Below are 21,053 nucleotides of genomic sequence, written 5' to 3' on the forward strand. Positions count from 1 at the left end.
ATCATGTGTATGCATGCTTACTGTGTATTCTATAAAGACTAAATTATTTACTGTTTAGATTTCTTAGCTTCATTACTATCTAATTGGTTCCATAATTCTTCATCGTCACTCTCTTCATGTTCTACTCTCTTTCTCTTCTTGTGCACCTTTGAATCTTTAACTCCTTCCGCAGCTTGTTCCTCTTCAGCCTCTTCATCTTCGTCATCTAAGATCACAATAGAGGACACTTCGACCCCAACGTATACCTTTGCTAACATTTCTCTACTTTCAAGATCAAACACCCTCAAGTATCTATCTAACCCAGCAGTAGCGACTATATCTTCCATAATTTCTACGGCAAAAGTAGCACCAGTATTCCCACCTTGAGAATATTTACCCAACAACTTCCCCACAGGTTTAATAATGTCCCCAGCCGAAGCGGAATGGGTCTTGAATGCACGTTCATCAATTTTCACTAACGAATGTCTCGCCATTAAATGATGGGTATCAGTAATTATTATCTCTGTTTGGTCATCATTTGCAAACGTTAATGTAACAATTGGTTTCTCACAAATTTGAAAATCTTGAATTGGTCTTCTTCCATGCTTGGTATCATATATTCTCACCTGTCCATACCTGGTTGATGTAACTAGTTTATATCCTTCTTGCTCATGGTGAAAGAATAAGATATTGCTTATCCAAACAGGAACACGTAAATCTAAATGATCATTTTTGACATTTTTGGCTTTGTAAATGACACTAGGATTGGTAAATACTTTGAGATAGTCTTTTTGCTTCTTCTTGAAGATAGTTCTATTTACTTTTGATTCGAATAATCTGACGATTTGAAGGTCATTTTCATTACCACCGAATGCACATACGTTTTCTTCATCTGGATTGATGGTGAATGCACTTATTGGTTTATTTGATGGTAATGGAATCTCCAAAGGTTCAAAATCAAATTTTTCATTAATATGGATGAGAAATACTTTACTTGATTCATATGCCACAATCACACTATCTAAGATTTCTATCTTGATTAACGCAATAGGCTTGTCTTTTTCGTCTTCAATTGGCACTTGATATTCATGCAATAACTTATACTTATTGTCTTCATTTCCCTTTTCCTCTTCACCGTTCTTTTCTGCTTCTTCTTCTTCTGCCTCCTCGGTTACTTCATAAACCGCTATAGTTCCACCCAATCTAGAAGCAATTATATATTCAGAATTGAAATTAATCATCTGCATTATTCGTGACTTGGAATTAACAACATCATTATGAGTGAAATAATTTTTGATTGATCTGGGTTGAGTAGCAGTTTGCTTAGAAGTATCGGTACCTCTTACACAGACAACTTCTTTAGCAGCACCTGTATCATCTGATGAAATTAGAAACTTCATTGTTGTAAGCCAGTAAACGTTTTAATATCAGAATACTGCGAGAGAAGTTGTACATCATCTTTCCATCAATTGGAAAGCGATGAGCAGCTCTTCCCATCTGAAAAATGAAAAATCATAATCTGGTAATTACACGTAAAAAAAGGTTTTTTGGAATATAACTGCAAAATTACGTTAAAAGTCCTCATCACATGATCAAATTTCCTATTTGAGTAATTTTGTCACGCGAAAATCACCTGAAAGTCATGTGAATATCATGCGAAAGTCACGTGAAATTTCGGCGGGGCTCAAATTTCCAAAATCCCAAAACTAAGAAATAGGTCCCTTGGCCCAGTTGGTTAAGGCGCGGTGCTAATAACGCCGAGATCAGCAGTTCGATCCTGCTAGGGACCATTCTTTCATTGGGCGTGTGGCGTAGTTGGTAGCGCGTTCGCTTAGCATGCGAAAGGTCTCCGGTTCGACTCCGGACTCGTCCATTTTTTGACATTTGAATGATACAGATGGTAAGCAACTACCTGAAGAATATTTCTTAGAGGTTTCAGGTATTTATTTTTTGATTTGGTGGACAAATGGTGTCAATTACTTGGGTAGCTAGTAAATGTTGTGTCCTGTTTCTCGAAAGGTAGATAAGAAAAAAATAATAAAACTGTCCCCCAAAATCCCCCCCGCACACGCATAACCACGAGCTTAAGATAATTGCTGCTTTTTGACAACAACTTCATGAGATTATGCTGGCAATTGCATCACCTAAGGTTCAAGCTCCTGATAATCCAATGATTCCCTCGAGTTCTAATACGCAAGATGAAGGTGTAGAAGAAGAGGAAGACGTATGTATACCCAATCAATCAATATAACTACAGGGTAGACAATTTGAATTACTAACCTATTTGTTTACAGTTGAATTGGTCAGATGAGAAACAGCGAATCCTAGAGAAATACATTATCGACCATGAATTGAATTACCTTGGTGGACAGCGAGATATATCCCAATTCTATTCCGGTTTGAATTGGGACAGAATTATTCAATTGATTGGGATAAATGATTTGGAATTTTTGAAAATAAAGATTGATGACATATATGAGAATTATTTTATGATATTATATGGTGATAATAATGAAATAGACCTTGGTGGGTTCTTAACGGCATGGAAATATCAGGATTCTAAAATATTGCAAGATGTATTAGAAATGATTGATAATGCGAATTTACAAGAGTTTAAAATTGAAGCGTTGCCAACAACCCCCCCACCACCTCCAGAGGAACCACACTTATTGGACGGATTGTCACTACTGGAACAGCATCATCCTACCAACGTTGAGATTACAAATTTGCCATTACAACTGCATCAACAACTGGGTCCTGCACCAGTATCTACAGTGAATAGTTCGGCGATTGTTTCACCTGTGTCACATTCCTCGAGACACGATAGTGTTATCCCTGAATTATCAAAGACACAACGAAGGCTATCTCTTGATTTAATGCACGCAGGGCCGTCAGATAGGAGCAATGCAACTAAGAAACCCGCTGAGACTGCGGTTACCAACGTTAATGTGACAACCAAGGTGGAAATAACACTACAGGCTAGAGATATACCTGAACAGGAACTAGAGCAACAGAGAAAGAAACATAAATTTAAGGATATTCTGAAACGACTAGGTCTCAGTAAGAAGCAACAATCAAAACCGAAAATTGCACCCACTATTCCCGACACAACCCATCATCCAAGATATTCACTTGCTACTGAGTTTCAACCGTCTAGAAGACTTTCATTGGTAGGTGAAAACTTACCAATCTATATTAGAAAACAAATACACATTCCACCAGTGCCACTGAGATCAGACTCACCTTCCAAACGACAGATATTGGTCATAAATGAATCTACTACGCCCACATCAGGCAGCCTACCTAGACTAAGTAGGAGACCAAGTCGAATACAGAACATAGTCATTAACTCACAATCTTTATATGCATATAATCGAGATTTGATGATGTTTAGAGAAGCCCCAATGCAAGAGGCTACAGCTACAGATACTTCGGACCTGACTACGAATCAACAACAACGCTTGCATTATGATTTTGATGATGAGGATGAAAATGATAAGGAATATATTTCACCTGATCTGTTGACAAAGTATTACGGCATGCAATTGGAAGGTGAGGACGGGGTAGATGAGGATGATTTAAATGTAGATGATAATAATGAATTAGAAGAGGATAATGATTTTGTAGATGTACATGGAAGTTTTGATATTGTTAATAATGATGCTGATGAGGATGACGACGACTATTTATTCAAGATATAAATAATAAATAAACTAATAATACAATAAACTTTAGATCTAGATACTTTTTAAGTTGAATGCGATTGACTTGACTTACACGAGTGCAGTCATTTTATTGGAATTCCTCGCCTGTATATATTCCAAGGCGTATTCATAAAAATATATGGTAACTGCACTAGTTGGAGCAGTTTTAACAAGACTCACGCCAAATCCTTTATATAGTCCGAATATTCCTTCGTTTTTTAGTATCTTGACAAAAATATGTACCGCAGGTGCCGTCTTAGTATTATGCACTACGGAATAGACTTGTGATCTACGCCGTAGCGTATCCAACGGGAATGTGATTGCCTTTGAGCTTGAGCCAGCTATAAATCCACATATCCCTTCAATAAATGGAATATTATTATACTGAGTAGAATATTCTCTAGCTAATTCATAATTCCAAAACATGATTCCGGTATTTGATGTAACTGATAATAAAGCGGGCTTTATCCCTTGGAAAAATCCCAAGATTCCATCCTTTCTATAGATGCTTTTTATTGTCTTTGTCATTGATTGTAGAACTCTTTCACGATTCGCTACTAATCTCGTTCTTAATAAATCAAAAGGATAAGTAAGCAAAGTACTAGCACAACCAGCACCGCTTCCTACAACTAATGAATGTGCGCCGGGATTCAAATTAGTGTATTGGTCTAACAAATCATTTAATACAGCATAAGAGGTGAATTGAGCTCCTCCATATAATATGTATAATATTTCAGCTGGAACATTTCCTTTCCAAAGCGCAACTATACCTTCATTTCTTAATAGTCTCTTGACAAGAAAAGCTATTGATTTCCTTTCTTTGAATCCCCTTGGTTGTAGTTGCAATCGTATTTTTATAGTATCAAGCGGAGCAGTCACGGCTCTTGCTATAGCTCCTGAAATAGAGCCTGCAAGTAATGCGTCGTAAGGTGACACCTCTGACCCTTTACGCAAGTGATCAACTCTCTCTCTTTTGTTTTCATTCATATATCAAATTGACCTCCTATCTATCCTTTTCTTCCTCCTTGAGTATTAGCTATGTTCAAAATACTAAATACAAGAAGAAGATCAAGAACAAGATGGTTATAAGCGAGGAAGTCGTGTACAAACTCAAAACTTTAATAAAAAGCCGTTTGGGCGGCCTTTATTCTCCTATGTGTGGTACTGCATATAACATAATTGATGATTACATTTGCAAGTCTCCGCCAACCTTTGCAATGTGTTGCTAACTTTGTAAAAGGTTCTAGATTCGGTATTCTAGGCTTCCGGAGGGCTATACCACTTGAAGCGAAAAGTAGTAGTGATTTCCTTGCTTATAGTTTTGAGTTATTGTTCTGTGCTTGCCAGTGACTTATAATTGCTGCAAATTTCCAACTAAAAATTACAATAAACAAACAACTATTTCGAGTTAGGACTCAAACAAATTTACAATACAAAGTCAGAAATCCTATCAATAAGGATAGTAAGAGTTATCTAATGGCCCCAGTTGAAACATTCTACTATGTGAAACTGGTTCTCCGCTTTGCTTGCTGCTCATAATTGGTAACTGAGATAAAAAGTGGGCACTTTGAATACAATTTCGGCATTCTTAAATTTGATTAGTTAGTCTTGCTTGCAAAATCAGTCTTGCTTGCGAAATCAGTCTTGCTTGGTAGAAGCTTGATATGGGCCATATAACACACCTCGAGAAAGGAGTTAGTTGTATTTCAATTATTATTCACTTTAACTAAATAAGTTGCAATTTCCAGAATATTCGCGCTACCATACTCACGTGATTTTTTCAAACATGAATCATTACGCGTATTTTATGAGACGCGATAGTTTTCTGTAAAGATGATTTGATCTTATAAAAGATTTAGTTATTCATTTATTTTCTGAAGAGAAGATCAATAAGATATTACATAACATGTCACTTGACGACCATCCCATAATACCGAAATACTTATTTGCAGACTTATCACTGAGCTTAAATGCAATAGACAATGTTCTTACCTTACATTATTCCAATCGTATTTCTGATCCACTTCTCCGAGAGATTTTGAATTCAGCAACTAATTTTATAGAAAGAAAGAGAAGGATAGATGTAATTGACCTTGAACAGATTTTATATTTCTTACCTGAATCGTATCGATTATATAAGACTGGGACTGATTATGAAGATATGAGTAAGATTTATATCAAATTTCCAAAGATTGAATTGAACACAACTGCCAGGAAAGCCCAGCTTATGCAAGCAATGAATAACTGGATGAAGAACCACTCAACGTCAGACTCTATTCCAAAGACGAGTATTCAAGATATTGTCAAGAAATATGAGCTTGAACAACCGGTATCAAGAACATCACTGCCTGTCAAAATCACCAAACCAACATCAAGAAATGGATCTCCCACTAAAGCAAGAAGAAGACTATTATTTGAAGATCTTAAAAATGATTCTTCTCAGTTTAAGTTTAAACAAAGGGACGAGGTTGTTGAAACAGAAAAGAATAACGGCCTTTCATTGCTTGAACGAATCAGACTAAAAGAGAAGTTAAATAAACTCGAAGAACTTAAAGATGAAAATTCTGCAGAGCTGAAATATGAGACATATTTGTCACAAAAGTGCCAAATGGTTTATGATATAATTTTTCAATTGTATAATGTCAATTTAGAAACAGAAACATTCAAATCGTTTTCGATAACCAAATTAGTGGAAATCATTAAGGACAGTTCCTCATATCCTTTGGATGCTGATGAAGTTAAAGATGTCATAAAACTTATAGAACGGAAATTGAACAATAAAACAAGATTTACTATTATAGAGAAGAATAGAATAACAATTTTAAAAGTAGCTAGTTTAAATCGCAATCAAGATTTAAAAATACTTATATAATGACTAATGATTAATAAAACAACTTTTTATTTTATTTATTTATATTGTAATTATTAATATTAAACTATCTATAACAAAAAACTATAATGAAATGAACCTTCCTTATTCGACAACTGCCAACTTTTCATTATCCACTACTTCTTCCCCATCATCATCTCTCTTGGCAATATCAGCTGCTGCTGAATTCATAAAGAAGTGCTTTAATGTACTTTCAATCAACCAAGTGGCACCTAAATCAACCAAAATACTTCCAGTCAATTTCACCTTAAAATCACTAGTCATTTTGACAAATTGCATAGCTTCATTTAATTCAGGCATAAATTCAGTAGATCCAGCAAGAGCTAACCCAGCAACTCCCAATAAACCGTAATACATACCCTTGTTATCTTTAATACTTTCTCTGAATGGTAATCCAATATAGTTAACAGCAAAAGTAGACACTTGTTGGGCTAATTGTAATAAAAACATTCCTGTATTCAACAAGGATGGACTGAATTCTTTTTCTAAATCAACTTGAGGTTCTCTTGGTTCAAGAATATAAATTTCACGAGTAATATAAATCAAAGTAATGATATGAATTGCAAATTGACCCAAAATAGATCCCATGATATAAATATTGAAAATTCCATCTTGTGGTCTCTGCTTAGATAATTTTTCTAATGGTCTACCACGAGAAATAGAAAGGAAACAAACCGATAACAAAATCCCAGAAATGGTAGCTTGACCATCACCAAATTTAATACCAGCCAAATATAAAACCGATAATGAATATGCGGAAATCAAACAATTTAAAGCAAGAATTTTATACATTTGAATAGTGGAAACTAATGCACAACGACCTTCACGAATAATATGGGTAACAGCACTGACATTGGATAATTTGGAAGTAAAAGGAGCAGCAACTGAGGCATCACCCAATTTCAATACTGGAACTTCGTCTTCCAGTTCTGCTGCATCTAATGCACCCATAATAGTATCAGCAAAACCACCACCACCGCTCTTGTTTTCGGATAATACCTGCTCAGTCTTGGCTGGGACTTTATATCCAGCCTTGTTAGCAGCATCAACAGCTTTTTTCATTTCTTCAGTAATTTCAACACCCTTCTTTTCCATAGCTTCTAAATACTTTGGATTTGATGGACCTGGAGGATATAAATGAGCGATAATAGGTGGAACAGGTGGAGGCGGTTTACCCCATCTTGTAAGTAATTGTACTTGTTTTTCGTAGACTTTCAAAGTAGCTTCCATTTTTCTATTTTCAATTAATTTCTTCATACCTTCTTCAGTACCATTTAATAATGCAACACCAATATGAGCTTGCTTAAGAGCACCAACGTCATTAGTACCATCACCACACATCAAAGTGTTATAACCGGCATCTTTTAATGAAGTCAAGATAAATTCCTTTTGAGAAGGAGAAACACGTGCATAAACCCAAGTATGTTTTAAAACTTCTAAAATTTGTTCATGTTCACTCAAGTAGTTCAATGCATGACCAGTAATACAAATATCATAGTTGGCAAACAATTCAGTATTAATCTTATCATTTGAGTTGAATGGAATAACAATTGATTCATCGACATTTCTCCAAACTAAATTTTCATTTTCTTGGACTTCATGATGTTCTTCAGGGGCGTCCAAAATCAATACATCCTTGGTTACAATTGCAACTTCCTTAGCAACATGACAGGCAGTTAATGGATTATCACCAGTAATCATAACTGAACGATGAGAAGATTCATTTAACATTTTAATAGTTTTGATAGCATCATCTTTCAAAGGACAATGGAACACAATAAACCCTGCGAAATGTAAATTAGACTCAATATCTTCACGTTTGACTTTATTAACGTTAACGCTAGCATCAATATGTTTATAAGCAAGGGCTAAGACACGGGAACCAGATCTAGTGAATGATTTATAGATCTCTTCATAGTTATCAGGGGCATCGACAATCATAGTACGGATAGTTTCTGGGGCACCTTTAGCAGCAACAAAATTCTTACCGTAAAGACCATTAATTGAAGAAATAGAAGACATTCTCTTCAAAGCTGACGAGAATTGGAAACGACGTAAAATCTTAATCTTTTTGGTACCACCATTCTTTTTCTCAACGGTGTCATGAGCTCCGACTTGCCAATGAACAGCTTTCAAAGTTGCTTGTTCCATTGGATCACCTACAACTTCACCATCATCTAATCTAACTAATGCATGAGCGGCACCCAAAACATAAGTAGTATTTTCTGGAGCTTCTTCACCCTTGTATAAATGATGAATATCATCAACATTGAATCCAGCTAATCCTTCAAAAACTAAATCTTCAGCAGTTAAAGTACCAGTTTTGTCAAAACAACAAACATCAATTCTACCAGCCAATGGAATTCTGAAAGGTTCAGTACAATAAACATATTGCTTTTGCAATTTAGACAAGGACGAATTAACAGCCATAGTTAATTCCATTGGCAATTCAGGTGGGACAACAGAAGTGATAACGATAATACAGTCCAAGATCAATTTAGATTGAATTCTACCCATTTTAGTACCTTCAACCCAAACATACCATGAGGCAGCAATTGCAAAGATTAATAAGAACAAAATAAATAAGAAAGCTTCTTTATTACCAACTGAGACTCTTTCACTTGAGAAAATCATCATACGAACCAAAGAACCTTGAGAAGTTTCAAAACCTGTCTTAGTGACAACGGCGAGAGCTCCATGATCAGGAGCAGCTGGGACAATAGGGTTGCTTTCAGGTGGGGTAACTTGAAGAGCCATAGTACCTCCATGTAAGATTGAATTTTTATCAAATCCTTCTGGTTGTAAATTATCAGTTGCAGGTCTTAATTTGATAGATTCTTTTAATAATGGAGTAGATTCACCAGATAACATGGCTTCATTAACAATAGCAGAACCATCAATTAACAATAAATCACATGGCAAGGCACTGCCTTCACTAGTTCTAGTAACGGAGATTAAATCGCCTGGTAATAATTGAGTAGTTTCAATTTCAACCCATTTTTTATCACGATAAGCATAAACAGAATAAGGTTTAATACCCATACTTTGGAATTCAGCCATAGTTGTTCTTCTTTGGAAAACAGTAGTCATTTCAAAAGTCACTAACATGAATAAACTAAATAAGGAATAGTACCATTGTTCATCCATACACCAAAGGGCAACACAAAAGATTTGGAAAACGAAAAATGGTGCAACGGCATGCTCTTTAAATAATTCTAAGAAAGTTGGAACTGGGATATCGAATTTATTAGATCCATAATTTCTAATCATCTTTTCTAAATCACCTGATAAACCTTTAGTAGTTTGAAAGACTTGTAATTGAGGTAATTCATCAAATAAGAATTCAGGAGGGGAAAATTTATTTAATTCAGGATGAAATAAGTATCTTCTCTTTTGATACAAGAAACTAACTTGTTTTTCACCATCATGGAAGGTTTCACGATTAATTTCACAGATTTCTCCCATTCCTGAATTTGGAGCAGGAATGATCTTTATATATTTAGCATTAGCAATTTGATCAACCTTTTGGTAATTAAATTTAGCATTAATATCAAGATTCCAATGGGGCATTAACCAGAACAATAAATTGAATGAAATGATAGCAATACAATATACAAAAGTCCATTCTTGACCACCAATATATTTATCATAATGTTGAAAATAAATTTGAATAAAAATTGGATATATAATTGTAAAAGGCCATACATAAGGTCTAAACAATAGTGGTTTAGGAACCAACAAATCTGCAGCCTGTATACCAGGATTGGCCACTAGATCTGACATTGCTTTGATTTAATGTTTAACTTAATCAAAAAGAAAGGAAAGCTAAAGGAAAGATTTGGCAACACTCAATTTTCAACAATCCCAATCTTTTTTTTTTTTGCCTTTGTATGACGGTTTAGATTTTTTTTTTTCAACAACATTTTTTTTTTCCGGTTCAACTTAATTTCTTTTGTCTTCTTTATCCTTCTATGTTTCAACGGTTATTATAAAGAAACTATAATAACCGTTGAAAATAAACCAGTCCTTGATAAAAGCAATATGTAAGAACCAGATTAAAAAGCGGATGACAAGTTTGTTTGGGATTGTTACACTTTCTTTCATAATTGTCTTAGCAGATAGATACGGGGAACAGCGATACGTATCACCTTGAGCCGCACCCATTTCAAACATGGTAGTACTTCTTCATAGTTGTATACCAACTTGATAGCCCTACAATTCTTTATTCACCGTAACTTTAAGAGTAAAACTTTTAACTAACTTAAATTAATTTATTAAAACGAACACTAAGAAAATCTCTAAGTTAAATCATTTATATATAAAATCGTGCACATTGACGCTATCACCGATTATCCGGATGGTGTCGACTTCGAAGAAGATTTTGACCGCTTAATTTTTAGTTGCGTAGTCTCATTCCCTTGACCAAGACAGGCTCTTCTGATACCATAGAAATAATCCGATTCCTTTCTCAACCTTATTCTTAAATTTTCAGCAACCTGTTTTTCAGAAACTATAGGGATTTTTTCTAAATCTTGAATATTCTTCTCGATTTTCTTTAGCGCCTCTTTAAGAACTTCCTTCTGCCTTTCAAGCATAGTCCTGATATCATTTTTCAAAGTAACAATTTCGGCAATAATATTTGTATCTTCCTCTTGTTCGACTGGCTCTGTAATCAATTGCTCTTGAGTGTCAGAGTTTATTAAAGCGTCAATATCTTCGAATTGGGGAGTTATAAGCGGGCTCATAGATAAAACATCTTTTGACGTTTGACTATTTATATATGTACCACCAGTAAGCTGGCTAACCGAAACGCCAAACTGCAACTTCTTTAACTTAGCTTCCACTGACGACCAGGGGAGTTCAAGGTCCGAACATTTTAACAAGTTCTCCCTCACGTCACATCTAATCTTTGGGCTTTTGGTGTGATCGGCATCCAAGAAAGAATGTAAATGTTTCCATTTATATTCCACAATAAAGTTGCCTTCCTTGAAAGCTTCTTTCTTTTTCCGAAATGGCCTTGAACGTATTGTCACCATAGCAGGACAGTTAATTTTGCAGGTTCTATTGATAGGTGTATACCATTGTTTACCTCTATTACACCTTAGATGAAGGATATCAGACCTAACGTCTCTGTTCCACGAATAATGTAGATTGATCGACTTAACAAAACCAACTACGTCATTGCCTGTCATTTCCTTTACCCAGGTATCAGCAGATAGGTTGGCAACACCAAAATCATGGAAGAAAAATTTGTACAAACGATCAGCACCATTAATATTCTCGTCCAGCAATTGAACAGAAATTGGACGTACCTCCATCGGAGTTGCCGATTTCTTTATCCTTTTTGGTTGCTTTATCTTTTTATTTGCTAAGATCGGTTGTGAATCTTTTATTGCTTGTTGAGACAAATAATCATCATGAATTTTTTGGTCCCAATTCTCTATCAAATATTGGCTTCTCTTAACCACGATACCGTCGCTCTTGACTTCGATAACTCGATTATAGAATGCTAAATCTTCCTTTGGATACTTAAGGAGAGCCCAATAATAAGGGTGAGCGGTTGCAAGTGCTCTCTTGATTCCAGGAAGTTTAAACATATCTTTAATAAGATCTGGGAAATCAGGATGCAATTCAAAATTGAGTCCTGCAATATCTTTCGTGCCATCTATAATATCAGCAGCTATCTGAGAGGCAACGACATCAGCATAGTTACGAGCTAGATGATGCATGGGTTTCATTTGATTTTCGATCCCTTCTGTTGGATCTTCGGTTTCCTGAAGGGCGAATTGGATAGATTTTTTTAACTTAGCAAACGAATCCAAGGATTCTGAAGACAGGAAATGTCTAGGCCCAACTCCTGGGGATGAAGATAGTATAGTTTCAGACATTTTAAACGAATGAGGTCAGCAATTGAATACTTTAGAAGTTGTTGATGTAGAAATGAAGAAGTGTAAATAAAGTTCATCCGAAATATTAAGAGTTACGAGACGCGTCCGGGTGAGAACTGGTTTTCAGAAAACTGGTTTTAATTGATCTTTTCTGATCTTTTTTTACTCTTATATCTATTAGGAAAATTAATTAGTGATAACTATACAGAAAAACCTGCCCTTATCGAGTTGCCCCAAAAGAGTGCAAATTATTCATATATAGCCTATTTCAAATCCAAGATTATGTGAAACGCAAAATGCCGTCCACTAGATTTGGATTTATGAGTCGAGAAGTAATACCAAGAGAAATGGTCTGATTTCATCGACGAGAAGCCGCAGAAAGCCGCCGAAGGGCATAACAACTGCCGCCATTCAGAAGAGGCTGTTTCCTTAATGCCTTGCATTCCCTCCACAGTTTATGAACTCTTTGTGAACGAATAAACTGTGGCTCCTCGTCACAAAAACAATGTATCCGATACTATTAATAGTACGTTGCTCCTAGTTGCTTTGACCATAAAGCCATTTGAAACTGACAGATATCTGCATTGAATGGTGCAATGATTCTTGAGACTCTGAAGAAATGAACATTTTTTTCAATTTATGATTGCCGGATTTGTAGATTTTGTATGTTTCGGATTTAGTGCCGATTTAGTCTGATTTTATTTTTTTTGCGCTAAAAAAAACTGTGGCTCGTGTGATGTCGTGATCCATTATCCCCATGATTCCAGTTATACAAATTGCCATTCGATTGTATTCTCTTTCTTTGCTTATAAATACACCCCATCTTTCTTCTTGTACGGACTCACCATTTTCTAGAAAAGCATCACCTCAGTAAATCTTCTCGTGAAAGAATGTCATTCCAAAAGATACCAATTCTTGATTTGAAATTAGCTTTCGATCCAGAAACCAAACCCCAGTTTTTACATGATTTAAGAGATGCCATGATTAATGTGGGGTTTCTTTTGCTCAAAAACTATGAATCCCTCGGCCCATCCGAACAAGAATTAGAACAAATCAAACAACAAACAATCGAATTCTTTGCCTTACCCGATGAAATCAAATCAAAATGTGAAATGATCAATAGTCCTCATTTCTTAGGATATTCCCGATTAGCGAATGAAATAACGGCTTCTCATACGGATTGGAGAGAGCAAATAGATTTGGCCACCGAATTACCCGGTCCAAAAGCATACGAGCCAATTTATAAAAATATCGAAGGTCCAAACCTTTGGCCAGATGCTGAAGCTATACCTAAATTCAGACCTACAATTGAAAATTTTCTTGCCAAGATGACGAACTTAAGTGAACAATTTAGATATTTAGTATTAGAATCAATTGGTTTAGACCAGCATGCTTTGGATGCATATTTCAAACCAAATCAACAATGTAAGATGAAATTAATTGCTTATCCAGACAGGAGTGCCTTGAATGGTTCCACATCAGTAGCATTGAATGATACTCCGGACACTAATCAAGGTGTTGGCCCACATCGTGATTCCGATTTGATCACATATATCTACCAACCAACCCCACATAAGAATTCTTTACAAGTGCAAAATTTCCAAGGACAATGGGTTACTGTGCCAAATTTACCTGGCCATTTAGTTGTTAATAATGGACAAACGTTAGAAGCTATCACGCTTGGGGTTTGTAAAGCCACTATCCACCGTGTGCTCATCCCTGAACCTGGATCAGGTACTAGACTCTCAATTCCATTCTTCCAGACTATTGATTTAGATGCTTATAAAGCTGCTGTTGAGAATATCCCGGAGGAAGTTATTCAATTGAGAAAAGAAAGAGATAAGAAGATAAAAGATTGGGCTGTTGATGTTGGATTCCAATTTCAACCCGATGTTAATAAGCATCCTGTTGGGTATGCTGTTTTCAAGAATAGAATTAAATCGCATCAAGATGTTGCAAAAAGATGGTATCCTGAAATCTTACAGGAAGTGTTACAAGAATATTCATTCTAAGAGAAACTTTCTTTAGGTATCATTATTTATTCATATGTAAAATGTGTCTGTTTATTTAGAATAAATTCATCTAGAAATGGAATTAGTCTCTAAGGTAGGACTTGGAAAGCAACCATATGCTGTAGCGAGGTTCACACACAATTGTTTCCTTAATATCTATTTTCTCTGTCATTTCTGTTCAGGCCAGTTCTCTCTTCGCTTCCAACGTAAGAAGAGCTCTCATCTCTTTCCCTTTGGTTCCTGCTACCACTACTAGTGTCTTGGCGATTTCCGGTTGAAAGGTTTGCAACTCCAGTAGTGATACCATTAGTTGACGAGTAGTTTCCAGATGCCGACAGGGAACTAGTCTTCAGGTATCCTCCTTGAGAAGATTCATTAGTACGAGAGTAGCTCTCAGAAGTTCTTGAACTTTCATCCCTTCTGTCATTGGTACTTGAATAGCTGTCATCGCGACTCGTGTTACCATAGGAAGTATCTTTTCTTTCCTTAGAATTTTCTTGAGTTCTTCCGGAAGAATAACCACTAGTATTTTCATCCCTTTGAGCAGTACGGGATTGACTGTTACTATCATCGGAATAGGTATTGGATTGTCCATATCCGCCAGTGTTCAGATCTTTGCATTGAGAAGAATTGTTATTGTTTTTACGTTCACCACTAGAAGAGGTTCTCTCTTTAGAAGATGAGGATTCATTGGAACGGTCATTGCTTTGCTTCCTACTGTCATTTCTATCTTCTTCCTTGTCTTCCTTCTTATCTTGGTCTTTTTCCTTCTTTTCATCACCTTCCTTGTGATTATATTGATAATCAGCATATGTCTTGGTAGCAATAGTCTTAAGATCACCACCCTTTGAATAATTGTCATAAGCGTCCTTGAGATCGTCAGTGGTAACTTTACTTCCCAGAAGTAGCTCAGCTCCCTTCTGTAAGAGACTAGCGGCACCTGAAGAAGAGTCTTCTTGATTCTTGGTCTTGTTTTCACCTTCAAGCAAGTCTGCTCCCTTCTTTAAGAGACCACCCAATCCACTACTAGCATCATCCGTGGACTTATTCTTGTCATCTTCCTTGTCGTTCTTACCACTATTCTTGTGGTTTTCTTGATAATCTGCATAGGTCTTTATGGCTACAGTTTTGAGGTCACCACCCTTCGAGATGTTGTCGAACGCATCTTCAGCATCATCAACAGTAACATAGCCTTCACTAAGGATATTTTGTCCTTGCTTAACGATATTTCCAAAATCCATTGTTTCTTAGTGTGATTCTTAGTTTGTATAATAAACTTGTCTAAAAGAGAAATTGAAATATTCAAGCAATTGAGAGTCAAAGGGGAAGTTGGTCAGGTATTTATAGTTGTGGTCAGCTTTGTAACCTCATTTTTACACGAACTGGATAATGCAGTACGAAGCGAATTAAGAGTTGGCACGTCATTTGTTTCAAGAAAACATGGAACGATTTGTACGAAGTAGGACAAAACCAAATGCTTTTGAAAACTATCAAGTATTAACGGACTCAGATGGGAACATGATATAAGTCCTGCTCACATAAATAGGACAATTCAGATAGATTCAGAGTAGAAGCAGTGCCCCTTTTGTTCAATGGTTTCTAGAATGTTCAACAGCAGTTCGCCAACCTTATTTTTGGTTGCCAAGTCAAAAATATTTACTTTCTTCGTCGCTAATTACACCCCTGAAATCAGAAAACTTTCAAACGAATGTGGAACCAGTCCTTCCAATACGGATGTACAAACGTGAACAATACAATGGTAAGCCTGTATATGGCTCTAAGTAGAATATGCCCATTAAAGTTGGGTTCAACAGGCCATTAAGGCAGTCATAACGTTTGAATTAACTTTGATGTAATCAATACGAATTCGGGTAACATCTTGCGTCTATTCTTTGCCAAGATTGTTATCGCATTCATCCATGTGGGTGGTAATTACAAATGATGGCCCAAGGGTTGTTCTTTAACCACAGGCTCAACATCGACAAGATAAAATGTCGTTTTCAGAACAATACGACATACTTCACTGACAAGCAGGACGACATGATTCCCCCCACCTTTCAAAGTGTCATAAGTCTTGGATGAACATTTTACTTATCAATTGCAGAGAGTAACGAGTTTAAGAGAGGTAACAAATACAAGTAGAGAAGAACAAATGTAGTGAAATGAAAGGACTAAAATCAACTGATGTGAATTCAGAATATATAATTAATTAATTAACTCCTATAACATACAACAATCATGGTAACTTCTTTTCTGCCTGCTTACCGTCATTCTTATGGTTCTCCTCATAGTCAGCATAAGCCTTCATACCAACAGTCTTAAGATCACCACCTTGTTTGTAATCAGCATAAGCATCCTTAGCATCTTCAGAATTAATCTTACCTTCCTTAATGAATTCTTCTCCTTTCTTTAAAATATCGTCAAAACCCATTGCGCCTTTAATAATTTGTTTAATTTACTTAATAAAAATTGTAACCTAAGGAAAAGAAGAGAAAGATATTTTTTACAGAAAGAAAAACTAGAAAGATAAAAAGGGGTATTTATACTCTCATCTATATGAGCCCCGTACCTGTGTCTCGAAGTTTTATACAATTGACACTTATTGTTACAGTCAATTATTCTTTATTATAATAAAATTTCATAAAACAAACGTATCAAAAATTCTAGTGTTCCTGTATAATGGATCACCCTTAACATGAAATTTCATATTTTTCGGATTTGTGTTAAATTCTTTTTCGATGCGTCTTTTTCCGGACAATACATTCACTTGCATGAAATGGCTTACAATGACAGGAGTCCATGCAAGGAACTTCCTTGAAATATATTCAACATGTGAAATAAAGTTTTACGTAGAACTTAATTGTAACAGTTTGAATTTACAAATACGTTTAATAAAATAGTTTATACATGATACTTTAAAGAAAAAGGAGAAAAATTAACTCTATTTAGATTCTGGTTCAGCATTTAATTCTAATTGTTGAAGTCTTCTAGTGAAGGTTTCAATTTCAGTCATGGTTCTTTCATATTTCTCATTAGTTGAAGTTATAACAGCTTCATCAGTACTATCATTGAAACTAGCTTTAACCTTTTGAAGTTTCTTTTCAGCAACAGTAGCTTCATGAAGTTTCTTACTATACTTGGAAATTTCCGCTGGGATATCCGCATGTCCCTTAATGATGACATAAAGATTAACATTAAGTCCGACAGCAGTGACAACAGAACCGGCTGGATGCCAGTTTTCACCATTTTCACCTTGTTTGAAAAGTTTAAGCGAATCAAGCGGTTTAACCATAGACACAATAGAATCTTGTTGTTCTAAAGTAGTCTTGTATGATGCTTCATCCTTACATTCAAGATAAATTTCAGCACCCTTCAAAATATTAAAGTTGGCCAATTCTGATCTTGCAGTCTTAACAATGTCCAAAACCAAGTTGTATTGATTACTACCTTCTTCATCGGCGAAACCTTCTTCATATTCTGGATATTTGGCTTTCATGACGGTAATAGCAGTTTCACCTTCACGTTTTGGTAATCTTTGCCACATTTCTTCAGTAATAAATGGCATGAACGGATGTGTCAATCTCAATAAGGTTTCAATACAAGTGTATAAAGTATTTTGAGCGGAAAGCTTTTGTTCTGGGGTACCATCTTGCATCAAGTATTTGGAGTTTTCAATATAAACATCACATAAATCATACCAGAAAGTATAAACTGTATTAGCAGCATCAGAAAAGTCACGGGCTTCTAAATATTTGTTAACATCACCGGAAGCAATAGTCAATTTATTCAAAATCCATCTTTCAGGTAAAGATTCTTGACCAGTTTTGGCACTTGATTTTGGTGGAACGTAATCTTCACCTAATCTACCTAAAACGAATTTAGTAGCTTGATAAATCTTGTTACAGAACTTACGATAACCTTCAACTCTTAAAATATCCAAATTAATATCTCTACCACCAGTACTATAAGCACAAAGAGCGAATCTAAGAGCATCAGTACCACATTCTGGAATACCCTTGGGGAAACTTTGTTTTTGGATTTGAGTAGCTCTTTCAACTTCAGCTGGAGCTAAATTACCAGTTAATAACTTATCACGTAATCCATCTAATGAAATACCAGTCATAACATCAATTGGATCAATAACATTACCAAGAGATTTAGACATCTTACGACCTTGAGCATCTCTGACTAACGCATGACAGAAGACTTCATTGAATGGAACCTTACCAGTTAATTTCAAAGTCATCAAGATCATTCTTGCGACCCAGAAGAATAAAATATCCCAACCAGTTTCCAATAAGGATTGAGGAGCAAATAATTCCAAGTCTTTAGTGTTGTTTGGCCAACCTAAAGTGGAAATAGCCCATAAACCAGATGAGAACCAGGTATCCAAAACATCTTCATCTTGTTCCAAGGTGAATTTCTTATTTGGGAATTTAGCAGTAGCCTTTTCTAAAGCTTCTTCTTTAGTTCTACCAGAAATCCAATATTCATTATCAATTCTATCATGCTCTTCACCTTCAATCACAACAAAATAAACTGGACATCTATGACCCCACCATAATTGACGAGAAATACACCAATCTTGAATATTTTCTAACCATCTGAAATATTCAGCTCTGGATGCTTGTGGAGCAATATTGATTTCTCCACGTTCAACAGCAGCAATAGCGTCCTTGGCCATTTCTTGTTGGTTGACATACCATTGTGGTTTCAACAATGGTTCAATGACATCACCAGATCTAGAACAGATTGGAAGGTTCATTTCATTAGCTTCTTGTCCAACGTATAACCCTTTTTCTTTCAATGCTTCAATAACCTTAGATCTGGCATCAAATCTCTTCATACCCTTCCATTCGGGACCACAGTTTTCATTTAAGAAACCATCATCAGTATAAATGTTAATGAATTCTAGATTGTTTCTCTTACCGGTGTTGTAATCGTTTTGATCATGGGCTGGAGTAATTTTAACTGCACCAGTACCGAATTCCATATCAACAGCTTCGGAATCGCAAATAATTGGTAATTTACGATCTAAGAATGGATGTTGAACAAATTTACCGTGTAAATGTTTATATCTTTCATCATCAGGATGGACAGCAACACCAGTATCACCAAAAATAGTTTCAGGTCTAGTAGTGGCAACAGTAATCTTTTCATCAGAACCTTCAACAGGATATGAGAAAGAAGTCAAAACACCAAATTCAATCTTGTTGTCATACCCTGGAATACTAAGTAAACTTCTTGGAGCAATAAGTTTATTATCAACTTCCAAGTTAGAAATGGCAGTATTTAATTTCACGGACCAATTGACTAATCTATTGGCTCTGTAAATAGTACCATCTTCATGTAATCTAACAAAAGCTTCAGTGACGGCTTCGGACAAATCTGGGTTTAAAGTGAACTTTTCTCTACTCCAATCATAAGATGCACCTAATTTCTTAAATTGATTCTTAATTCTATGGTGATATTCTTCTTTCCATTCCCAAACCTTTTCAACGAATTTTTCACGTCCATAATCATGTCTAGTCTTCTTTTCCTTGTTCCAGACTTGTTTTTCAACAACGGATTGAGTTGCAATACCAGCATGATCAAAACCCGGAATAAATAAGGTGGTCTTACCTTGCATTCTATTCCATCTAATTAAAGTATCTTGAATAGACACAGTCAAAGCATGTCCAATATGCAAAGCACCGGTGACATTTGGTGGAGGACATGGAATGGTGAATACACCTTCCTTCTTAGCCTTACCATCTTCAGTTAATTCAGGTTCAAAGAATCCTTGTTTTTCCCACCAGGAATACCATGAACTTTCAACATTGCTTGGGTTGTATGCCTTTAATGATGGGTCATCTAAGGAGATCAAAATCTTCTTGTCACCTGCTTTAGTTTTGTCAACGAACTCTGGAATTGGTTCAACAACCTTCTTAACCTTCTTTGGCTTATCTTGAGACTTCTTAGCTGCGTCTGCTTTGGCAGCTTCTTGCTTAGCCTTCTTTGCTTCGAATTTGGCTAACTTTTCGGCCTTTTTACGTTCTTTTTCCAATTCTTTGGCAGTTTTAGGTCTTGGAGCTTCAGCATTGGCATCTGCTCCGGCTCGAGTGGCAGCAGATGGTGCGGCATCGGGGTTTGTTGCAGACGCAGCAGCGGGAGAAATTGGGTCACTCATATTTATCTTTTTAGTAGAATATGCCCTTGTATTAATTAGAATCCTTCTATTGATTAAATTAATTGGTAATATTCGAGGAAAGAATATTCTACGACTAAGCATATACAATTTTTTAGAAAATGGGAAAATTTGAAACTCTTTAAAAAATCTGAAAAATTTTCTTTTCGCGCTGTTTATGAGTGTTTTTATAGGGTCGTGCAATATTAACTAAAATTTATCTATTTCTATAAACATGGGGTGGGTGGGTTCAATGAGTCATAAAGAAATCGGTTTATTTCAATTTATTCCAAGACATATACTTTATTTGGTCAGAATTCTGACTGCAGATGCCCGAGAATTGTTGAAAAAGGAAAAGTAAAAACAATAGTCGTATGCTAGCAGTGTATTATGGTCTCTTTCATCTCATGCGTG

General features: G+C 35.8%; 10 protein-coding genes across 10 annotated transcripts; 3 read left to right on the top strand and 7 right to left on the bottom strand. All coding sequences in view use genetic code 12, as the record gives it.

The window, feature by feature from the left end:
- Window positions 1-47: 47 nt before the first annotated feature.
- On the bottom strand, window positions 48-1,379 carry NSA1 (ribosome biosynthesis protein; the record flags this gene model as incomplete). The annotated part of the gene is made up of 1 exon (XM_049409060.1): window positions 48-1,379. One exon carries the CDS (start codon window positions 1,377-1,379, stop codon window positions 48-50), a length of 1,332 nt encoding a protein of 443 aa, XP_049261692.1.
- Window positions 1,380-2,104: 725 nt separating this feature from the next.
- Window positions 2,105-3,680, top strand: J8A68_005038 (uncharacterized protein; the record flags this gene model as incomplete). The annotated part of the gene is made up of 2 exons (XM_049409061.1): window positions 2,105-2,203; window positions 2,274-3,680. The coding sequence occupies 2 exons, from the start codon at window positions 2,105-2,107 to the stop codon at window positions 3,678-3,680; spliced, it is 1,506 nt and encodes a 501-aa protein (XP_049261693.1).
- Window positions 3,681-3,752: 72 nt separating this feature from the next.
- Window positions 3,753-4,670, bottom strand: J8A68_005039 (thiamine transporter; the record flags this gene model as incomplete). Its single annotated transcript, XM_049409062.1, has 1 exon — window positions 3,753-4,670. One exon carries the CDS (start codon window positions 4,668-4,670, stop codon window positions 3,753-3,755), a length of 918 nt encoding a protein of 305 aa, XP_049261694.1.
- Window positions 4,671-5,589: 919 nt separating this feature from the next.
- On the top strand, window positions 5,590-6,555 carry J8A68_005040 (uncharacterized protein; the record flags this gene model as incomplete). The annotated part of the gene is made up of 1 exon (XM_049409063.1): window positions 5,590-6,555. One exon carries the CDS (start codon window positions 5,590-5,592, stop codon window positions 6,553-6,555), a length of 966 nt encoding a protein of 321 aa, XP_049261695.1.
- A 102-nt stretch (window positions 6,556-6,657) lies between these two features.
- On the bottom strand, window positions 6,658-10,356 carry SPF1 (ion-transporting P-type ATPase; the record flags this gene model as incomplete). Its single annotated transcript, XM_049409064.1, has 1 exon — window positions 6,658-10,356. The coding sequence occupies one exon, from the start codon at window positions 10,354-10,356 to the stop codon at window positions 6,658-6,660; it is 3,699 nt and encodes a 1,232-aa protein (XP_049261696.1).
- A 566-nt stretch (window positions 10,357-10,922) lies between these two features.
- Window positions 10,923-12,461, bottom strand: J8A68_005042 (uncharacterized protein; the record flags this gene model as incomplete). Its single annotated transcript, XM_049409066.1, has 1 exon — window positions 10,923-12,461. The coding sequence occupies one exon, from the start codon at window positions 12,459-12,461 to the stop codon at window positions 10,923-10,925; it is 1,539 nt and encodes a 512-aa protein (XP_049261697.1).
- An 890-nt stretch (window positions 12,462-13,351) lies between these two features.
- J8A68_005043 (uncharacterized protein) lies at window positions 13,352-14,473 on the top strand (the record flags this gene model as incomplete). The annotated part of the gene is made up of 1 exon (XM_049409067.1): window positions 13,352-14,473. The coding sequence occupies one exon, from the start codon at window positions 13,352-13,354 to the stop codon at window positions 14,471-14,473; it is 1,122 nt and encodes a 373-aa protein (XP_049261698.1).
- Window positions 14,474-14,622: 149 nt separating this feature from the next.
- On the bottom strand, window positions 14,623-15,714 carry J8A68_005044 (uncharacterized protein; the record flags this gene model as incomplete). The annotated part of the gene is made up of 1 exon (XM_049409068.1): window positions 14,623-15,714. The coding sequence occupies one exon, from the start codon at window positions 15,712-15,714 to the stop codon at window positions 14,623-14,625; it is 1,092 nt and encodes a 363-aa protein (XP_049261699.1).
- A 995-nt stretch (window positions 15,715-16,709) lies between these two features.
- Window positions 16,710-17,180, bottom strand: J8A68_005045 (uncharacterized protein; the record flags this gene model as incomplete). The annotated part of the gene is made up of 2 exons (XM_049409069.1): window positions 16,710-16,880; window positions 17,121-17,180. 2 exons carry the CDS (start codon window positions 17,178-17,180, stop codon window positions 16,710-16,712), a joined length of 231 nt encoding a protein of 76 aa, XP_049261700.1.
- A 234-nt stretch (window positions 17,181-17,414) lies between these two features.
- On the bottom strand, window positions 17,415-20,642 carry VAS1 (valine--tRNA ligase; the record flags this gene model as incomplete). The annotated part of the gene is made up of 1 exon (XM_049409070.1): window positions 17,415-20,642. One exon carries the CDS (start codon window positions 20,640-20,642, stop codon window positions 17,415-17,417), a length of 3,228 nt encoding a protein of 1,075 aa, XP_049261701.1.
- Between the last annotated feature and the right edge of the window lie 411 nt (window positions 20,643-21,053).

This window comes from Hemisphaericaspora subhashii (genome assembly GCF_019202705.1).
Source record: "Hemisphaericaspora subhashii strain CBS 10753 chromosome Unknown scaffold30, whole genome shotgun sequence".
Classification (NCBI taxonomy): domain Eukaryota; kingdom Fungi; phylum Ascomycota; class Pichiomycetes; order Serinales; family Debaryomycetaceae; genus Hemisphaericaspora; species Hemisphaericaspora subhashii.